A 20,178-nucleotide genomic window follows, 5' to 3' on the forward strand; every position below is an offset into this window, starting at 1 on the left:
CCTGCATCTCGTGTTTTTAAATGCAAAAAATTTGTTCTGTGTGAATGGCCCCTTCTAATACTTTATTTACTCGTGGAATTGATTCCTGGACACTTGGCAGGATTGGACAGACTGATGACATTCCTGATTAATATCATATGTAAATTTAAATTAGGCAGACAAAGCAGTTCTAACAGTTTAGACCACAGCATTGTGGTGTATCAGCCTTTTCAGACTAATGAAAGCCGATCAGTCTGGAGAGTCAGTGAGGAACCACAACACGATCCTGACTGCCAAATACAACATGTGACGTGAGCCCAAAGTTCAAATGCAGTCATAAAGTTAAGGTGACTGGGGCTAAAGAACAGTACTGATAGTTATAGTGCTGTCAAATCGATTAATTGCAATTAAGTTTGTTTATATATCATATATGTGTTATATATACGTGTATGTATATATATGTTTCTTAAAGTTGAGATGAAACATCCCTTTTTTAGGATACTGTATTTTAAAGATAATTTTGTAAAATACAAATAAGCTTTACATATCTTTATTGGAAAAGGTTTAAACATGTTTTTCATGCTCGTGCAATGAACCCTAAACAATTATGACACATGCACCTATGGAAAAGTCCTTAATACTTTAAATACATTAAAGAGACCTTTCTACGGACTCTGAAAAACACCAGGTAAAAGATGCCCTGATCTCCTGCGTGAACATGTCATAGTCCTGCTGCAGGAGACATGAGGACTGAAGAAGTGACCAGAGCAATAAACCACAATGTTGGGTGTAAAAGGGTTATGCAAAAACATGCATTTGTGCTGTATTATGTAAGCATAATCAGTAGTAGATGGCATCAGATTCTATATTTACATGTACTGTGGATTAGCAGTGTCCAAATGTAGAATAGGATTATTGTTACTAGCAGGCATTTGAAAAACTAGCCAATAATAGATTCAATTTGATAAGTTACTAAAAGTTACTGAAGCTATTAAGTGTACACCTCCACAACCTTTTTTGTGAAGCTGTTCTGTGTTTAATAGGTTCAGTGACTGCAGTGTGCAACATGTTCATACCTGCCTTTCATGTCTTGTTACTGTGCAGCTTTAAAGAGATTATTTGAAATATTTCAGGTCGACAAGCATGGTTCAAAAAAGTTCAAGTTTCTTTTCACTGAAGGACAAGCACACAACAATAATTAAGTAGTCATTCTTTATTTAATGATATACACTGACTCTTACATGATATATATATATATATATATATGACTTTTAATTTGAATAGTTGTTAAAAACACTGTGCTCCTTAATCGTGTTTAGAACAAATGACTGAATTATCAGTTTACAGTTCACAATTTTACCCTGTAAGCATCATTTACAGTCACAAGTTCAGAAAAAAAAATCTAGATAAAAAAAGCACAGATGCCCTTCATAATCTCTGCTGACAGTTGGATTCATATGGTCTTTGAATACAATGCTGGTATGATAATCAAATATGATAATCTGGTATGATATCAATTGTTATTTTGGTATACAGACCGGTTATATATTCCATAAAAAATATGTTGCCGTCACTTACATTAGACATCCCCCTGTGTTTGAAACATCAAGATACAGAGACCAGCTGGTTTGATCTGTATCTGTCACAAGCAAACACAGGGACTCGGAAAATGAGTTCAGGCACTAGAATTTATACAAATGCAGTCATGGATAAAACTCTTTATTCCCTTTATTCAATTTTTTCCAGAACTTTTCGAACCTCTTCAGGGTTGTACCCCCAAGGTCCAATGCCACCCTGTTAGGAAGAATGAAAATGCATGTGAAAATCCTTCCATACTGTGGACTTCCTGACGAATATATTTAGACATTGGCACTCAAAAATGCAACAAAAGCAAAAGAACAGACCCAAGCGACTATAAAACCCTTTGCCCCATGCTGTTAAGCTCATTACAAACCTTTCACCTCCATGAACTCGTGAAATCTCTTACTGCAAGAGGAAGAGTGTGTGTGTATGTGTGTAAAGCCTCTGGCCAAGGTTAAAATATTCTAAAGGTTTCTCTCACAACTGCTCTCACGAGAGCTGTTATGAAGCTTTGGAGGTATTTCCTGTACTGTGTGCAGTTTGAAGTTTCTCTTCATTGCAAAACGCTCACCTGATAGATAACTTTCCCACTCTGAATGACATAGAGCCGCTCAGGCAGGGCTCCGTATTTGCTGGCAGTGATGTTGGTCATCTCGTCCACGACCACAGGGCAGAGAGGGTCTTCTTTGACCAGGGTCTGGGCCGCAGCCAGTCTCTCCTCCAAGTTTTTGTGCACGCTGATATCGACGTTGTTTACAAAGGCCCAACCATCTATGAAAAAAAAAAACAGAAGCATTTTGATTATTGCATAACATTTATCTCTCGATTTTCTACATGTGAATGACTCAGCAGTCAATCGGGCAGAGGCTGCATCAACCCAATTTGTTAATGTTACATCAAGACTACAGCAAATTTATTGAAATATTATTGTCATTACCAGTTGCATGTGCCTCAGCAAGGTAAACAACGAGGAAATCTGCCACCTCACTGAAGTCCTTGACAAGCTGTTTAAACTCATCAAGTTTGTAGAGAAACGGGGGTCATGTGCAACTTCCAAAACTCAGAACCAGTGGACGGTTACCTGTGAAGAAGACAAATGAACTGACTGCATCAGTGCTAAGGCTCTATTCCAATAATAGTAATAATAAATATAAATAAATAACATTGGAACAGAACCTTAGGAGGGCTGAGCAGTCAATTTAATTGTTCCGATAAATAAACACATAATTAAATAAATTGATGGTTGGAACAGAACCTTAGCACAGAGCAGTCATATAAAAAAATAAAAAAAATCGAAAATAATTAATAATAATAACTATTATTATAAATAAATAGATATAAGTGTAACAGAATCAATATAAGTCCAACATGTTTTGAAAATATATATTTTATAGACATTTTTACATTGTATATTTTCATAAACTCAAACTTAAATGAACTTTTCACTTTCTTAATGTAGGCTATTTCACTTCTTCAAAAATCAAGAGTGAGGACTGAGGGGGGGAGATAAGTCAATAATTTACATAATTTGTTGACTGTACCTTTAAGAAAACGATGAATGCTCGTTTTCTGTCCGTCCAGAGTAAATAAAGCTGTGTCTGGAGCAGCGAACCCCTCAAACGCTTCCAGGCCCAGCGAGCACCAGTTCACCGAGAGCACGGTTTTAATGAACGCCAGAGAAAAGAAAGAAGGACCCCAGTCTTCGTATTTGAATTTGGGATTTTGAGTCATCGTAAACTTCTCTCCCATTTTTAGATGGATTTTCTTCATCAGTCCCGGGGAAATGATTGACAGGACTTTCAAAAGGGATAGTTGCACGATCGCAAACAATATCATGGCCACAGATGAAACATAAACACAAACTTTTTTCAACGCGTAGCCCACTGTGGTCTCCATTGTGAGAGCGATTTATTAGTCCACGCGTCGTGGTGTCAACATGAACGACAACGACGTATCAAACTTTTGCCTTACTTGTTGGAGGCGCACCAGCCACCCTCCAAAACAAAAGAGAAGGACCTGCAGCCTGCAGACAGGGGCGGGGCTGCACTTGTCGCCCCGCCCCACACCTACTCTGATTGGCTCAATCGTCCTTCATAGGCATTCATGATAGAAAATGTGTTCGTTGTTGGGAAAGGATGTCATTTGACATGAAAAACCTTGAAAAGCTGTGCAATTTCACAAAGCCTTCATTATAATGCACAGAAGAAGAATAAAACATTAGTCTGTAACTCGCAATGTCCCTTAAATTATTGTTTTGGTAAATTAATAAGGTCGTTAGGCGAACGCACTGACTACTAACGACCACACAACATTTCAAAAAATGAATTGGTTGATTATCCACAGCAGGAGGGTCAGGTCCTCAGGTAGGTAGAGTAATGAATTATGAATTAGGCTAAATTATTTATTTATCATTTAGATTGTTTCATATCACGATAGCATGAGAAAGGAAATGAAAAGAATGTAGGCAATCAGTATCAAGACATAGGCTACCTATAGGCCCTCTATAGGAATTCTTAACTTAGCTACACACATGTAAACGTAAACCTTTTATTGTTTTCGTATCATAATTGATCTATTTTCGGTAAAAAAGGCAATAGACAGGCTACCACATCACTATGTCCTCTGTAGTGGACACCAGGGCTGTTTGTTTAAAAAATAAAAAGACTTGGAATTGAATAACAATGGGATTTTTCTTTCATTAACCAATCAATTTTTAGGTTTGAGGATATTTTCAACCAAACTTTGTATAAAAATTATTCTCAACTATGTTATGAAATACATAACGGAAGGAATTGATAAACCGTTTTACTTTATGCAATATGTGGGTAAAATTGCCATAAATTGGCAGTCCCAATGCAATGCATATCTAATTTGCATATTAGTGTGTTCTTCGGCCAAAATGTAATGAAAAAATAAGTGTGATAATGGGAGCAATAATTGACTTCATTTTCATGAAAATATCTAATATTTCATAGGAATATGAATGTAGGTGACTGATTCTTTTCCTCCCAAAATGCCTGATAAGCAGGGTGTCCTCTACAGTGGACATGTATAAAATCAATGCCGTTTTGTAACAGAAATCATATTTTGATTAGACACTCCATAACATTTTCCTGAGATGTTGATTTATGACAAACAATTTGAAAATGAGTCAGATTTAAATGATAATTTCAAACTATTATCACATTTCCATAAGAGTGCTAAATTTGATCTCTAATAATGTCAGTCATCTCTGAAAAGCCCTGAATGTGCTCTTTACAGAACATCTAGATTCATAACTGTGACATGTTATATGGTGTCAGAGAAATTCACTAAAATATAATGTCCACTACAGAGGACAAAAGTCTATTCCTGGTTTATATATGGATATAGGCCTTTATAAAAAGCTCCAATGTTAGTTTCTTAAAATGTCCATAAGATGTCACTGTTGACATGTTTGATGACAACCTTTTTATATTATTTTTGCCTTTTAAGAGTAGTCATTACATTACATACATTAAAAGCTGATTTCCCCCCGTTACTGACACATCGTCCTCCAGGTAACTATGAAATATTTATTATTTATTTATTCTTGATCGTGTTGTTGTCTATAACATGATCCTGTGAGGTGATGAATCTTATCTATGTAATTATAGCTTGTTATAAGTTATAAAGGTCTGTTATAAAGGTCTTGGTTGAGTAAAGCAAACTATTATTACCAGTTCAAGATCTATTTCACCATTCACATCGCAAGCATCCAGTTTGTTCCCGATTTGTCCCTCCCCTTTCAGCAGTGTATGTTCATTGGTACTTCGAGCTGTCAATCGGAGCATAGACGCATGTTTTGGTTTTCAGAATTGATGTTATAGAAAACTCATAAAATTGCAGCTGAAACGTGAGAGAGGATGCGGTCGGTAAGAACACATTTAACAGCCTGTTTGACGCAGAAGTTGAGAGTCACCATTCAATCAAAATATCCTCACTTTCTGGCTTTGGAGGGTTTAAATAGGTATGTTTTAAAATCTACGACAACATTATTTTTTTTATTATGTTTTATTCTATTATAAAGTTTTGTTTTGGCTATATGTTTATCATGTTGCTTCAGAGTCCTTTGAGAGCTATACTAGTTTGTTCCTTCAATTCAAGTTCAAGTTAATGGTGTGATCCTTCATCCCACAGGTAAAAGAAACGATAAAGGACTATATTGTACGTGGACTGACATGCACACTTGGAAGTCAGAGGTCCAGATGCAGAAGCCTGCATCGCTCTTTGGCATGGTCAGTCATCAGACAGATTTCACCGAGCTGACTTTCTCCATGTTCAGCAGTAAAACAGACATCTGCCCGAAACGCGTCTCTTCTGACGGCTGCAGTGGCTCGAATCCCGCCTCGATACAGATGCGCTGCGGATCTGAAGATCTCAAACTCCACGCGCATCACACATCCAAACTCCACTGCTTCGCCATGTCACCTGGAGATGGTATGTACCTGCGAGCGGATTTGATCGACTTTTACGGATATTTTTAATGCAGTCTTAATCTGGTTTATGGATTAAAATCAAGCCAGCCATGGCTGAGAATAATTAAGAATGCATTTATAAAACAGCGATAAAATATTTAGCATCAAAATAAATGTAGCTTATAGCGGCTTCTGTAACTTCTAATTAAACACAGATGCCAAATGTCACAGATGCGTAATAGAGCCAAAAGCCGTTAGTTGTTGAAAACCTTTGACTGTTTTAAAATATATATTTAAAAAAAATAAATGCATTTATAATAGCCTATGCCTAAATATTTAATAAAAACAATAAATTAGGCTATAGCTTTCTAAATAGATTCTAAATTAATTGTAGGCTTTACAATTTGTTTGGATGTATTTATTTAATTTGTTGCATAACAACCAGATAGCCTATACATTAAAAATCAGAAACTTTTTTTCTTTAACTTACCTTTCCTGTCTCAAACTGACATCGATAAATGGTCATATCGGCTATTAGAGTGCGTAGCCTAATAATATGTGGGCGTAATTTATGCAACCGTAAACTACATAGAAGATCGTCTTGTCGCCGTATTTTGACACATTTTGAGACAATTCCTCGTTGCTAGAGGTTATGGTGTCTTGAAGTGTGTTAAATGTATCGCGGATAGCAATGCGACCCTTAAAAAAACATTTGGCTAAATAACAAAAATATCATTTTCAGATTGTCGAAGATATTAAACTCGCACGCGCAATCGTTTTTTTTTTTTTGCTTGCAATAGCCTATTTGATCGCTAAATAGGCCTCCATTAATTTATTATTACGTAGATTATTTAAAGATAGAGTTAATCCACAAACTAAAATTATGTCATCCTTTTCATCCTCATATTGTTCCAAACTTTCTTACTTCTGTGGAACACAAAAGGAGATGTTAGGGATATACAGTTTCAGTCACTGTTCACTGTCATTGCATTTTTTTTTTCCATACAATGAAAGTGAATGGTGACTGAGACTGTCATTTTGCCTTCTGTGTTCTACGGATGAAAGAAAGTTATACAGGTTTACACTTACCACATGAGGGTGAGTAAATGACAACAGAATTTACATTTTTGGGTGCATTACGTGAATACCATCAAGGTATTGCATTGGGAGATCACTGTATGCAAAACATATACGATTCAGTAACCTGGTTCATTTGGTCATAAAAGCATCTTAATACTTGCTAGTTTTCTTTGTAGAAGTAACACACATTCTATTGACTATGCTCTTCAGTGTATGCATGCATATGTGCTATTTGTGTTTTGATTTGTGTGACACTCTTATCTTAAGTAATGTTGAGCATGCATGCCATGCGTCCCTCAGAAACCGGGCTCTGTTGTATTGGACTAGGGTGGTCACCCTGTTTAGATGATGCTACAGTGGCGTGGGATTGCGTGGGCTGACACAGTTAACCGCTTACTCCAGCTTATGATTATACAAATTTGACTTGTATTAGTAATCATACCTTGTCACAAAAGAGACTCAGAGGGTTTGATTAAGATGTTTGCCTGACAAATTCAAACCAAATGTTTCTCTAATGTGTCTCAGCATTTATGAGACTTGGTTCCACAACTCTCCCCCGTCCAGAGTGAATAATTTCAATGCCTATCAGATGCATTTGACAGAAGGGAACACTAATGTTTTAGATGTGCCTATTTGAGCATCATATTTACATTGCTGGAAAGGAATGAAATGAGACTTTTGTGAAATGTTTGGAAGCATGAAGTATGTTGCGTGATCTTGTTGACATGTCTCAGAAAACTTGTTTGAGATATCATCTTACTCGTTTCACATAGGAAATATTTTTTTTTAAATGTTTGACTTATTTTTTTAGCATTGATTATATGATTGTGCATTCATTTGTGATAGTATGTTGTGAGCATATGCTGTAACTTGAAGACAAAATTTCATCCATTAAAAAAAAAGTAATTGATCAGGTGCTCATTTCATTTAAACTGCAGTGGCAGAACATGCTTGATTGTACAGAAAATTATGTTATGTGGCAGAAAAAGTTCAAATATTTAACCCTTTACCTATAGGTAAAGTCTTTTTTATATTTTTGAGAATGGTGTTTTTTTTTTCCCCAATTATTCTTGCACAGATTTTTTTAGATTATTTTTTAGTGCTGCAGTTAATTTTCAGGGCTCAATTAAGGATTTTCTACTTCAGCAGGCCAGTAGTCGCATTCATACGTACTATAATTATCTTTACAGATAGCAGATCATTTATCAGGATTCTAATTTACAGTAATAGCTAAAATTTGCAGTTTTTGCACCATATGTATTTGCTTTCTAGTAAAAGTCATGAGCCTTACCAATTCGTAATCAAGAACATAACAAAAGTTAATTGCATGTCACGTCACAGTTTTTTTTAGCTTGAACCCGTATATGGCATAAGGTAAAAAATTATACTGTTTTCATTTTTTTCAACCCATTTAGGTTTATGCTTTCAAGACAGTTTCAGTTAATTATTTAACTGTTTTGTTGCTAAGTAGTTTGAAGCTATTGCCATTTCAACAAAACCTTGTGTAGATATGTTATCAAGCAAGGTAAAATTACCTGAGTGATGCCTTTATTACAGCAGCATTCATGTTCTACAATTAGTTATTAGTTATGTACAAAAGTCATGGCCATGCAACCAGTAAGTTGGCAAGGCTTCACACATGTACACGATGAACATCCTAAGAACGCAGCACTAGTCCGATGGGACAGAATCTTTCTATCTAATGGCTAAATAACTTTTTGTCTCCTGGAAAAGTCAGTTACTGATTTGTGGTACATTATATAGACAGATATTTTTCTGAGCTGGAGTACTGTTAGTCATAGCAGGGAATGATTTTAAATCGAACATTCTGAAGTCGTCCAATTAAGGTCATTTTTCAGCATATGAGGTTATCATTATAAGACTTGCTGTGATTGTCTGTACTTGTGTTTTTTTAGCACAAGGTAATACTTAGTATTCACAGACAAACTCCCACGTTGAAGTGTTGATTCAGCTCATGAAAAAATGAGTAATTGACTCTAAAGGGAGTCATTGCTATAGTGTTTTGGATTTCTATGGCAATGGGTCTACTCCCACACACATATACAAACTCAGCACCCTTTGGTCACTCTAAAATGTGGCATAAGTTGAATTCCTATAGCTTGATGAAGCTGTGCTTGCTAGGCTGATATTCTGTACGTCTCAGGATGTGTGGTGTTGTCATGAATGATTCATTGTTAGAAATGACTATAAACCCCCAGATTGATCAGATTTAGAAGTTCTCATTCAGGTAATTTATAGGTGGATGCTTTATATACAACAGCTAGCTATATTGGTTTCTGTAAACATGTGTTGTCCACAAGATTGCTTTGTTTTAGTTGCTGTGGCTGACTGCACTCAAGTTTGAAAAAATGTTGACGTCGGTGGTTGCATCACTGCTAAACTGCTGAGGACTTTTTGGACAGCGCAATTACCTGCTCTCCCCTGAGCATTTTCCGTTCTTTTCTCTTGTCTTTGGGCTTTCTCTCACACTTACACACACTTGAGTTCTGTGCAGTTGGGCTTTCACTCCCACGCGTCCTACTCGACTGCGGCCCACGTCTTTTGGGGAACTCCTATGACATCAGAATGAGGCATGGATAAACTGATTGTGTGGGGAAACTGTAATGTTTGCAGCTTGTTCCATTGATTCACAAAGTCCTCATGATCAATGTGCATTGCTGTTTCACCCTGGTCGATGACATCACCGAGCAAACGTTTAACAAGTGAACATTTCTCAGCGTCAGTCACCATGTGTTTAAGAGCCAGCTTGCTGTAATGGAATTATCATTTCTCACAAACAGGTCCCTAGAGGACCTTCTCATGTGTTCATTCAGCTTAATTTGGCTGGGAGTTAACAAACTTATTTTTGATAGAAAGATGCGGTCGGTGAGGCACAATCTGCGGAAAGTCTTAAAAACATTTTATAGTCTAATCGAGTAGCGTTTGATGAAAGATACTCGTGTGGTTTTAGAAGATTACAGCATCTGACACTCAATCATTATGGTTTGGGATCATTCCATTGTACTTTTTCAAATAATCTGTAAAACCTCAACGTGCTTAATCAATCCTGAGGTAAAACATTCAGACGTCGGCGACCTTTATTACTGGTTGGATTATGACTACAATTTAGGTTTTTTATGGCACCTGTGATGTCATAGCTCATGTTCAGTTTTGCTTTATTTATGCTTGTGGGATGCGTAATACTAAGCCAAAGAAACGTCCTGAATCCTCCTTCATTTCACTTCACCCTCGCCCTGCCAATACAACACTCAACCCAATAATTCTGTAAAAAAAATATATTATCTGGTTTGAATAAGTGTCGAAATATCGCTGGAATACCAGAGGAAATGTGCTCTGGACCTGGGCTTAAACGGAGGAAAAACAAAATTGGCTCCGATGTGTCATCATAAAGTGTATTTTTAGCTTGGACCATGTCTTGAGAATCAATCATAAAAATGCACCCACACACCACCTTTTTTCCCTCTTGCTTTTTGATATAGGGGTCGAATTCCTGCCTCATGTGAAATGGATCTGATTGTTTTGCCTACTCGCTCTGTCTCCCTGACTCCGTACTGAGATGAAGGGGCTACTCGCTCTCGGCCTGTGCCAGGGGGACATGCCACAGCTAACCGCACATCTACATGGGCCGAATTACTCATGCATTTTTAGACGGCAGCAACTGCGTCTCCAGACTTCTCAGCGCGTGTGACCGTGCACGCGGGTGGTTTTTTGATTTACATTTCGACAGTGGCACTTGCTGTTCTTGGCCCTGTGCATGTTTGCTTCATCAAAGAAAAATCCGCTCCGTGGCGACGCTGATCGCAGTGCTTAAAGCGGACGCACGGGCCCCGGCTTCCCGTAGCGGGACGCTGCAAGACGGCTAGGTGGCCGTGACCCTTTGGATCCACTGTTGATTTAGTGTTAAAGGTGACGGATGGCAATCGACACCCCGCTGGTTTTTGTACCGATACAGCTGTTTTTCTGCTCCGCCCAGTTCACTTGCCTGTTTAATAGAACATAAATATGGATACCGAAACCAGTGCCAAGTTCCCTGGTGGGTCTTTTATTAGAAGAAGTATTATTCTTTTATAACGAGAAATACCACAAAGATTAAAACAGATTCTCGGTATAAACAAAATCTCGAGAACGTAGTGAATGTAGACAGATTCATAAGACGTTTTGTGCCAGTCCTCAGACCTGAGTCTGGGCACGTCAGCCGTCCAATCGAGCACTGACTTCATTCGAATGGTCAAAAACAAACGCACAAACATTTATTCCTTCATTAGCGGAGAGCAGAAATCATTCCAGTAGTAGGCACGGTTATATCCTCTCTGTTGTTCCTCATGCCAGGAAGCTGCCATGGGGCAGTGCCCATTCAGTCTGTGATCTGATTGGCTGGAATGACTCTTGAGGACTATGAAATACATTATAAACTCTAATAGTTCAGTTTATATACTTTATTGCTGGTTGTTCATAAAGCGCAGGGTTCTGGAAGAGTTAGTTATTCTCTCGTCCTCTAGTGATCCAACACCAACCGAGTGTAATATTACATTACGCTCAGGGATTTCTGAAGGCTAATAACCTGACATGGCCCTGAATGCAGATTGTTTAGAATGAAAATACTTCACTTTTTACGAACAGATCTGGATTATGTGATGGGAGCCATTCATCTTTAGAATCGTCGATGGCTGTAAATGTGATATATTTGTGCTGTTTGTGTGTAACGATGGTTGAGAAGGGAATGCTGGTAAGATGTAAAACCTTTGTGTATTTATTATTTTTCAAAGCCTTTTTTTCTAGTGAAGTTCTCCTAGGTACAGCCACAGTAACTTGCAGAAATAACATTTCCCAGCTGAGCGTGTGTCAAGTAAACTTGACCTTTCGCAGTTCAAAGGCCAAAAAAAGGAACTGACAGACATTAATAAATATTCTGAGACAGACATTTCGCTGTAAGCACACAAAATACCACTAAAATATCATTCATGTCCTCATTTTTTTCAACAAAGCTAATATTTTTGTGAATACCAGACATAATAGACATCATGGAGTATAACTAATAATTTTGTCTGGGTACTTATCGTATTTTTGTCATGTCCAGTGATGGTCCAAATTAGATTCTTCTGACCTTAAGGGCTGAAAGTTTTTTCCAGGCATTTCAGAACAGTCTACAGTCATGAATCTGTAAGCTTTGAGCATTCCTACTTCCTGTTTCCGTCAAGCTGCTTTTGGATTACTCGGATGGGAGACATGCTCAGAGCGAGGTTAAAAGAGCACTGAACATTATTAAACTTTTCTCTGTCAGACAATTTTGTTGTCTCATCTCCACACAGTGCTCTGGGGTGTTTACTCAGATTTAAAGCATAAATTGAAATCAGCAGTTTGGCAGGTTAATATTTGGAGAAAAAGATGCCGGCAAACGATAAGAGGACACAATTTCCCACGACACAGACCATCTGATCTGTTTTTTTCCTGATCCTTCACTTCATTTTCATGTTATGGGAATTTTATGCGAAAAACAAGAACATTTGACCAATAATTGCTCCGTGCCTTGTAGAAATTTAAGCCAGACTGCGAGCGTCACAGCAATGGCACACCCTGCGTAGTGCTTTCACACACACTGACAGCGACGTAATACTTGTAAAGAAAATAAAGTGAATTTTAGGTTACAAAATTGAGTATTTATTTTTTTTAATGACCAAAAATTTTGTTATTTTTCAGAACAGAGTTTTATTCAATAGCATCGCAACAGAATGTACTGTTCTGTTACGAACTCCATGACAGACAGGTTGAAGATCCAAACATAGCTTTATTAGGGGTAATCCACAATCTTAATGCAAATGATAGGCAAAAGATCAGAACCACAGGGCAAATAATTCAAATATCACAAAGTCCAAAACACAGGTAGACAGGGAAATCCAGGAAACAAGGCAGAAGATCAGAACCATAACACAGGAACCCAAGAGAGTGTAACACTAACAAGACTTCGCAACAAGTGAGTGAAAACACAAATGAGTTAAATCGCACACAGGTGGAATTAATCAGACTATAATGAGTCCGGGCGCTGGGTTATGGGAAATGTAGTTCATGATGGGAAAGCAAAGGAGGCGGTAGGAGAGCCCAGTAACAGTAACAGTGCACGAAACATACAGCTCATCAAGTGTAGCCCTGTTCCCAAACTAAAGTGTTTTTTGAGTCGACGAAGTTTAATAATAAAACCACAACATAACTAAAGTGACTGGGTCCTGTCTGAATTTCTTTACGCCAGATGTTGGGAAGATTGTGCAGTGTAGTCTTATTCCTGAGCAAATAACTCATGTTCCTGTTCTAGTGAATCAAAAACATGCAGCCCAATCAGTATAGTCCGATTTGCAAACAAATGACTTAAATGAGACGGTTCTTGCTAATAAATCAAACAGAGACAGCTTATAACTAACTGTAACCCAAATCAGTGTAGTTGTTGACTTGTTATTCATATGATTATCTGTGGTGAATGATACACATAATGCATTTTGTCAGTAGTATCTTATATATTAAAATAAATAAAGTTTCACATTTGAGGTTTTTATGTTTATTGTTTAGAATATTATAATAATCAATTATTTGACTTGCATTAAAAAGTCTGGACTTACCTCTAAAAATCTATTAAAAAGTCTGTGTAACATGTAAACAAACCTTTTGGAAGAACTGTTTTAAATGTATTTATTTTTTATTGAAGTTTTCTCATACATTTTTCCCAAATAGTTATTACTTAAAACACTGTTAGAATTCAAAATGGATCATTCAATTCTTTATGATTCCCATACATGTCACTGCATGTATAACTTGCATCATTTTTCTTTTCAGATAATGGATGATTAGTTCACTCCATTATTTTTGCGTTGCTTCATGGAAGCCTTTATTGCAAAAGATTGTGATTGATAGGTTTACAGTGCATTTTCAATGTGTTCTCTATGAGTTCCACATAGTCTCAGCACTGAAATTATACTCTCAGTGCTGGAGCACCGTGCTGTTCAGTGTGAGTGCAGTTAATATGGATGCCTATGAAATACTGTAAATACGCAATTCAGACGAAGGATGTGTGACAAGCTTTACAGTTTAACGTTTAAAGAGAACCAAAATCCCTAATAAAGCATTTGAAATATGGCTGCAATAGCTCATGAGAAAGCAGTGCATGAGAGAAGAGAGACTAATGCGTCCCGGCCCTTTAACAGGATGAGAGGAATTTGAGGAATGAATGTTGACTTCAGCTTTTTACAATTTGCACTGAGTTTGCTGACTTATCATCTACCACAAATATTTCCCCCACTATTTCACCCTTTAAGCCCTGACCGCAATCTCACAGATGAGTTTTCCAGGGCCCGGTCTGTGCCAAACTTTCCATTGGAGTCACCCCTTTATGTGCATATGTGTGCACGAGAACATACTCATCATGCTGTAGCAAATGTACCATAAAAGTTAAGATACTTCTCTAGTGTTGACGCAGCATTAATTCCACTGTCAAACGTCCCATTAATATGAGAAATAAGACATCCCATTATGGCAGACTGCTCCAGTTTTCTTTCAACCGGCCGTGCATTTCTAGAATGCATGAGAAACCCTTTCTTAGTGCATTTGGGTGCAAATCAGTTTGACTGTAATTCACGTTAGACACTTAAAGTTGGCATGAAAAGGAAGTTGCGATAGCATTTTCTTCCCTATTATGACATATATCCCAGTGAAACGGCTTCTCGAACAACAACAATTCTTTTTTGCTTATGTCCATCAGGAATCGTTTGGATCATTGTGATTTTGCTATTGGTCGATCTCATGTGAGCGCCAGTAAATCCTCATCAGAGAAGAGATACCATTGCAAGTGGAAGGGGAAGTTCATTCTTTGTAGTGTGTAACATAGCGGAGTTATAAGCCGTTTCGTTGTGACGTCACGACGAAACATTAGCATATTGCCCGCCCACTTATTGCGCGCGCAGACACCTGGGAAAACTTAAACCCCCTCAAACTGGCAGTTTATTCCTGTGGATACTGGACAGCATCATGTCGAGAAGACGCTGTGCTCTACAATGTGGAGGTAAAGCCAGTTTTTTTCCACTGCCCAAGGACGAGCATGTGAAGAATCTTCGGTTAAAATTCATCTTTGCACATTGAAAACTCTTTTTTTTTTGTTTATGCTACTTTGTTGTCCTGCACCTGAGCCCAATCTGGGTGTTTGGGATGTGCACACCAGTTTTGTATTTTAAAATTCATCTTTACCACGATACCACAGCAGTATAATCCTAAACTTTTGCTGTGTTCCCTTTATTTTATTGATGACTGCTTATCAAATCTCGGAGTTCACTGCAGGATTCGCAAACCGCTTGCTCTTTAAAGACGGTGAGGTGTTTAAAATACTTAGTTTTGAGTTTAATATTGTGTAGGAGCTCCTGCTAACTGATTAACTCACACTATTACTGTCTTACTGAAATATTTCTGCTAATCATTTGTGGGCCACTATTACCTAAAACTGTGTCTATTAATGCAGATTGTCTGTCTTTCTCATTACTTTGAGGAAAGAATAAGCATGGAACAAGATTTGTTTTACCAACGTTTATGTTACATCAGTCATTCACTATAGAGCTCGGCTATGCACTGTTATTGATACAGTTTCCACATGTTCACTGCAATAAATTAGAAAAAATACTCATTAAATAAATAAGTACAAGTAAAATAATCGGTTTGTTGATGGACATGCACTTGTTAATGCTGATTGGTGAGGAATTACAGTTGCAACATCTCATAATGTACCTCAAACTGAGTAGTGAATCACAGAGAAACGTCCTGCTCGAGTCGTCCTTGCTGGAGGTTCGGGTTGGATGAATAGTTCTTCCAGTGTTTCATCTTCGACTCGCACTCGCATTGATATGGTAAAATCGACGTCATTGTTCATTACTGTGTTTAGTTTATGGTGTAGAAGCCTCAGGAAAAGCAGAGCTGACGTTGTTATGGCAATGGGCGTTTTTGTTTTCGACACGCGCGCTGTACGCAGTAGACCAATCACAACAGACTGAGCTGTCTGGCCAATCAGAGCAGAGTAGCCCGCGGAAAGGAGGGATTTAGAAAGATTGATTCATCTGACGAGTCGTTTGAGAATCATTGAAAATGTGGTGATGTGCAAATGTATATTATGTGAAAATGAAACAAGTTTTTTTATGTTTGATGCATGTAAACCTGTTGTAGGAGACTCCAAAACAACATTAAGAAACTTTAAAATAGCATAATAGAGGCACTTTAAGATTTTGAGGGCACATGAATTTAAAAAAAAAAGGGATGTGCACGGATAAATAATTTATAATAAATACTGCAATATTCCATAAACATTTTCAGTTTTTATTTCATGGTGACTATAAATATACATAAGGGGCGATACTGTTGGCAGTCAAACGTAGGAACGTGACTAGTACTGAATGGAGAATCAGGAAGTACTCTTGGTGAGCTCCAAGTCACATTAGTAAGTGACGGAGCGGGAAATGCTTGTTGAGCGCATCTGTCACACGTAACCTTCATTTCTCATGCACTTGTGTTTCTTATTGAACTAACACATGTGAGGGAGGTCATACACTGCTGGATCTTATGGATGTATGTATGTGTGTGTGTGCTCAATATCTCCGTGGAGAAAGTGGAAACGAAAACAATCTCAGGCTAATCAGAACCAGGTCACTCTGTTGTCCAGCCCGTGCTTGACATTTACGGCCTTCCCTTGGCTCCACGTTCGCGCTTTACAGCAGGGCCGGTCCACAAAACTACGCTATACCATATAACTGATTTGCTAGTGTTCCTAAATCTACACATAAAGCAACGCCCGACTTCACAAGGTTCCTATTTAAAGAAAAAAGATGACACAGGCAACAGGAAACAGTTGTTATATATCACTTGCAGTTTCTGACAAGAATATTCAGAGGAGAAAAAGAGAGAAATTCTGGCTGAAGCCGTGGTATGTGTTCTGAGACTCTCTCGTTTTGCCCTTTTTTTTGCTGTTTACTTGATTCTTGCCCTAAAAAAGTAAAATGTTGACTAACACTGGGAGAAAAAAAGTGAATTAGGTGCTTGTGTTGTGAATGACCTAACAGCTTTGCTTTTTAAAAACTGAAATGAAGTAAGGCTGTATGAAAGCTCTGACAGCCAGGTGCTGTGGACTTGGCCAGCGATTTTACTTCTCAGGCCAGCTGGAAAATGAGTCCCAGAATTTATCTGCACCCTTTTCCCTTGACAAATTATTTTATTGTTCTCGCACAGTTGGTTTGCATTTATTCTTTTGGCTAATGATAGGTTAAGGCAGAGCGATCTGCTTTCGCTGTGTTACACGACGAACGCACCCCAACTGGGCCTGCTCCCGCAATGACAAAGCATATTTGCTCTCCACGCTGACAGAAAGATCGATTGAGAGTTTAATGCTCAGGAACTTGCTGCAGAAAGATTCATCAAAAGGGATTTTCTGATTTGCGACACAAAGAAATTGCATTACGATGCAAAAAATGTGCCTGGGTATACCTGTAAACCTAAGCTTCATGCCTAAAGGTCATATCTTTTGCAGGCCTTAATTGGATTACAGGGCCATCCATGTTGTAAGAATGTCCCTGTCCACTGTAGATGGAGAGATATCGGCATTATAACAGTCTGCTTACTGCACTCTACCTGACCCGAGCACAGTAGACGAGAGCTAGCCTACTAATCTTTTACAAATGCTGCTAGTCTCCAAGACCAGGCTTTCTCAAAGATGACCGAGTCAAAACAGACCCTGTTTCTCAATGAGCCTCCATTGAAAATATGCCTGAATCAAACAGTGACTAACACATACCTTCTGTCTGCAGGGTTACTTTGCGAATGAGAGCGAGCCTTACCGGAGACGTTCGCGCTCATCTGGAGGCTCTGGTTTCACTTTAGAATCGGCACACTTATTTTCAAGGATGTTACAGAGTGGAGACAGTGGACTGCCTAGAGGATTGTATTGTCATAACAATGTGAGCCTTTACAGTGATTGACTTTTCATGACGTCAAGAGGTTTAGCTGGAGAAAGATATACGTTAACATTCCTATTCCTATTCATCATGGTTAATGGATGGGAATTTGAATTTTGTACATTTGAATTCTTGTGACATTTAATAGCATTTCATTTTGTATGGCTTATTTTATATTTTATTTTAAAATTTTATACATTTGAATTGTAAAAATGTGGCATTAAACAAAATGTAACTGTTTTATGACATTTTATAGTTTTGTATTTTAAACGGCATTTTTTTTGGTGAAATTAGCTGTAAATATTCTGATTATAATTTAGCATAAAGAAATACAAAACTTCACATTCAAAATTATAAAATTCCTAACAAAAGTTCAGATCATACAAAAACTAGGCCAAATTTGAAGTTGAAATAAGCATTTTAGCCAATCACAGAGCTATTAAAATTGTTTGGCTTGGTGAAACTTCAATTTTACAAAATTAAAATTCAAACTAGCCACAAAAAAAATGTATTTAGTAAATGTTACATCTAAAATTCAGATAAAAAAATTACATTTAAAATATTTTGCCATTTTTGTAGCTCTATAAATGGCATGTCGAAGTATTTAAAAATATATACATTTTGTTACAATACTACTTTTTATGAAAGCTTGTTTCTGCCACTGAATAAAAAAACTAGTGGCAAAAAAAAAGTAATTGCAACTTTTTATCTCAAAATTCTCAGAATTGCAAAAAATAAACTCACTTGCGAGAAAAAAAGTCATAATTGTGAGTTAATATCTCGCAATTGTGAGTTTTTTTTGTAATTGCGAATTTATTTATATTTATTTTTCTCAGAATTGGGAGATATAAATTCGAAACTGCAAGTTATAAACTCCAACTCTTCACAATTCGGACATTTTCTCTTTCAATTACAAGTTTATATCTCAAAATGTGGACGTTATTTCTCAGAATTGCGAGTTTATATCTCACAATTCTTGCTCTTTTTTAAAAAATGTGTAATTGCGACAATTTGCGAGTTTATATCTCACAGTTGCAAGAAACAAATCTGAATTGTGAGATTCTGATTTTAGGTAAGGTAGTTCGCAATTACCTTTTTATTTTTCGACGGAAACGAGCTTCCATAACTTTTGAATGTATGTCAATGAAGAAAGGTGCTTTTTAGAACCAAATATTGCAGCTTCTACCAGCAGGGGTTGACATACTAACCAACCAGATCTGGACTTCTTGATGTATCCATATGGATCTCGACATTTGCTTCAGTATTTACGCTAAATCACTCATTAAAAAAGCAATCCTGTCTCCATAATGTTACAACATGTTTTGACAAACATCTTATCAGTGAGGCATATGGGGAGAAATGACGTTAGGCACACAGCCTAATTTTGAAGGACTTTTGGTTCTCCCACGCCCTCCTCCTCCGTTTCGTGAATGCCTCTTCGATTGGAAGCACAGAGCTTTTTAAACATGTTTCTCATTCCAATTCACCAGATCGCTGCCAACCACACATCTTGAAGGGGACTTTGAGTTGTATTTTCATATGTTCTCTTTGTTTACATGGGGTTAGCCACATATTCAAATCACTTTGTGCTTTAATTGACTCCATATAGTTTGGATATAGTGACAAATAGAAGGGTTGTCTTTGAGGATTACTTGATGGCAGAAAAATGTAGGGAAGCCAGCAAAAAAAAAAAAAAGACTTGCGTAATAGCTTTCGATGTACATGTTTTCGATGTTGTTCATGCTTTCTCATCATTATCTCAGTGATTTGTTTTGCTTGCTTTTTGATAAAACTTACATTAGACCAGAACGCTTAATGTTAAAAGCTTTTAAAATGATAACAGTCATGTGTGAGTTTTTGCAGGGAACAAGCTGTGAAATAAGTGCTTTCCTTCTTTTACTCTTTAAAAGTTAGTTTTAAAATCAAATTATGCACACAACCCTGACTGAACAAACAGCAGTCTACATAAAGGAAATACATTACATACTTTTAGAATAAATATAATCAGCCCCAAGGCGATCAGCCATTGGATGAATGTAAAATACTGAATTTTAAACTACTGTAAAATATCTAGGTTTGAAGCCTGTCATCAAGTCTTATTAGACCTACCGATA

At 37.4% G+C, this 20,178-nt stretch overlaps 2 protein-coding genes across 3 annotated transcripts in view; one reads left to right on the forward strand and one right to left on the reverse strand.

Moving 5' to 3' along the window:
* Positions 1–1,177: 1,177 nt before the first annotated feature.
* dio1 (iodothyronine deiodinase 1) lies at positions 1,178–3,563 on the reverse strand. Its single transcript, XM_081348782.1, has 4 exons — positions 3,102–3,563; positions 2,498–2,641; positions 2,132–2,331; positions 1,178–1,773 (listed from the first exon to the last, which is right to left on the reverse strand). Exons 1-4 carry the CDS (start codon positions 3,454–3,456, stop codon positions 1,708–1,710), a joined length of 765 nt encoding a protein of 254 aa, XP_081204908.1. The 5' UTR covers positions 3,457–3,563; the 3' UTR covers positions 1,178–1,707.
* A 1,860-nt stretch (positions 3,564–5,423) lies between these two features.
* glis1b (GLIS family zinc finger 1b) overlaps positions 5,424–20,178 on the forward strand; it is a 79,344-nt gene continuing 64,589 nt past the window's right edge. The window contains exons 1-2 of one of the 2 annotated variants that reach the window (XM_081349728.1): positions 5,424–5,548; positions 5,719–6,018. In XM_081349728.1, coding sequence (XP_081205854.1) covers positions 5,760–6,018 — 259 coding nt within the window. In that variant the 5' untranslated portion in view covers positions 5,424–5,548; positions 5,719–5,759. The remainder of the gene's footprint in view (positions 5,549–5,718; positions 6,019–20,178) is intronic. The other variant, XM_081349729.1, reaches the window with a different exon arrangement.

This window comes from Scardinius erythrophthalmus (genome assembly GCF_964197995.2).
Source record: "Scardinius erythrophthalmus genome assembly, chromosome: 20".
NCBI lineage: Eukaryota > Metazoa > Chordata > Actinopteri > Cypriniformes > Leuciscidae > Scardinius > Scardinius erythrophthalmus.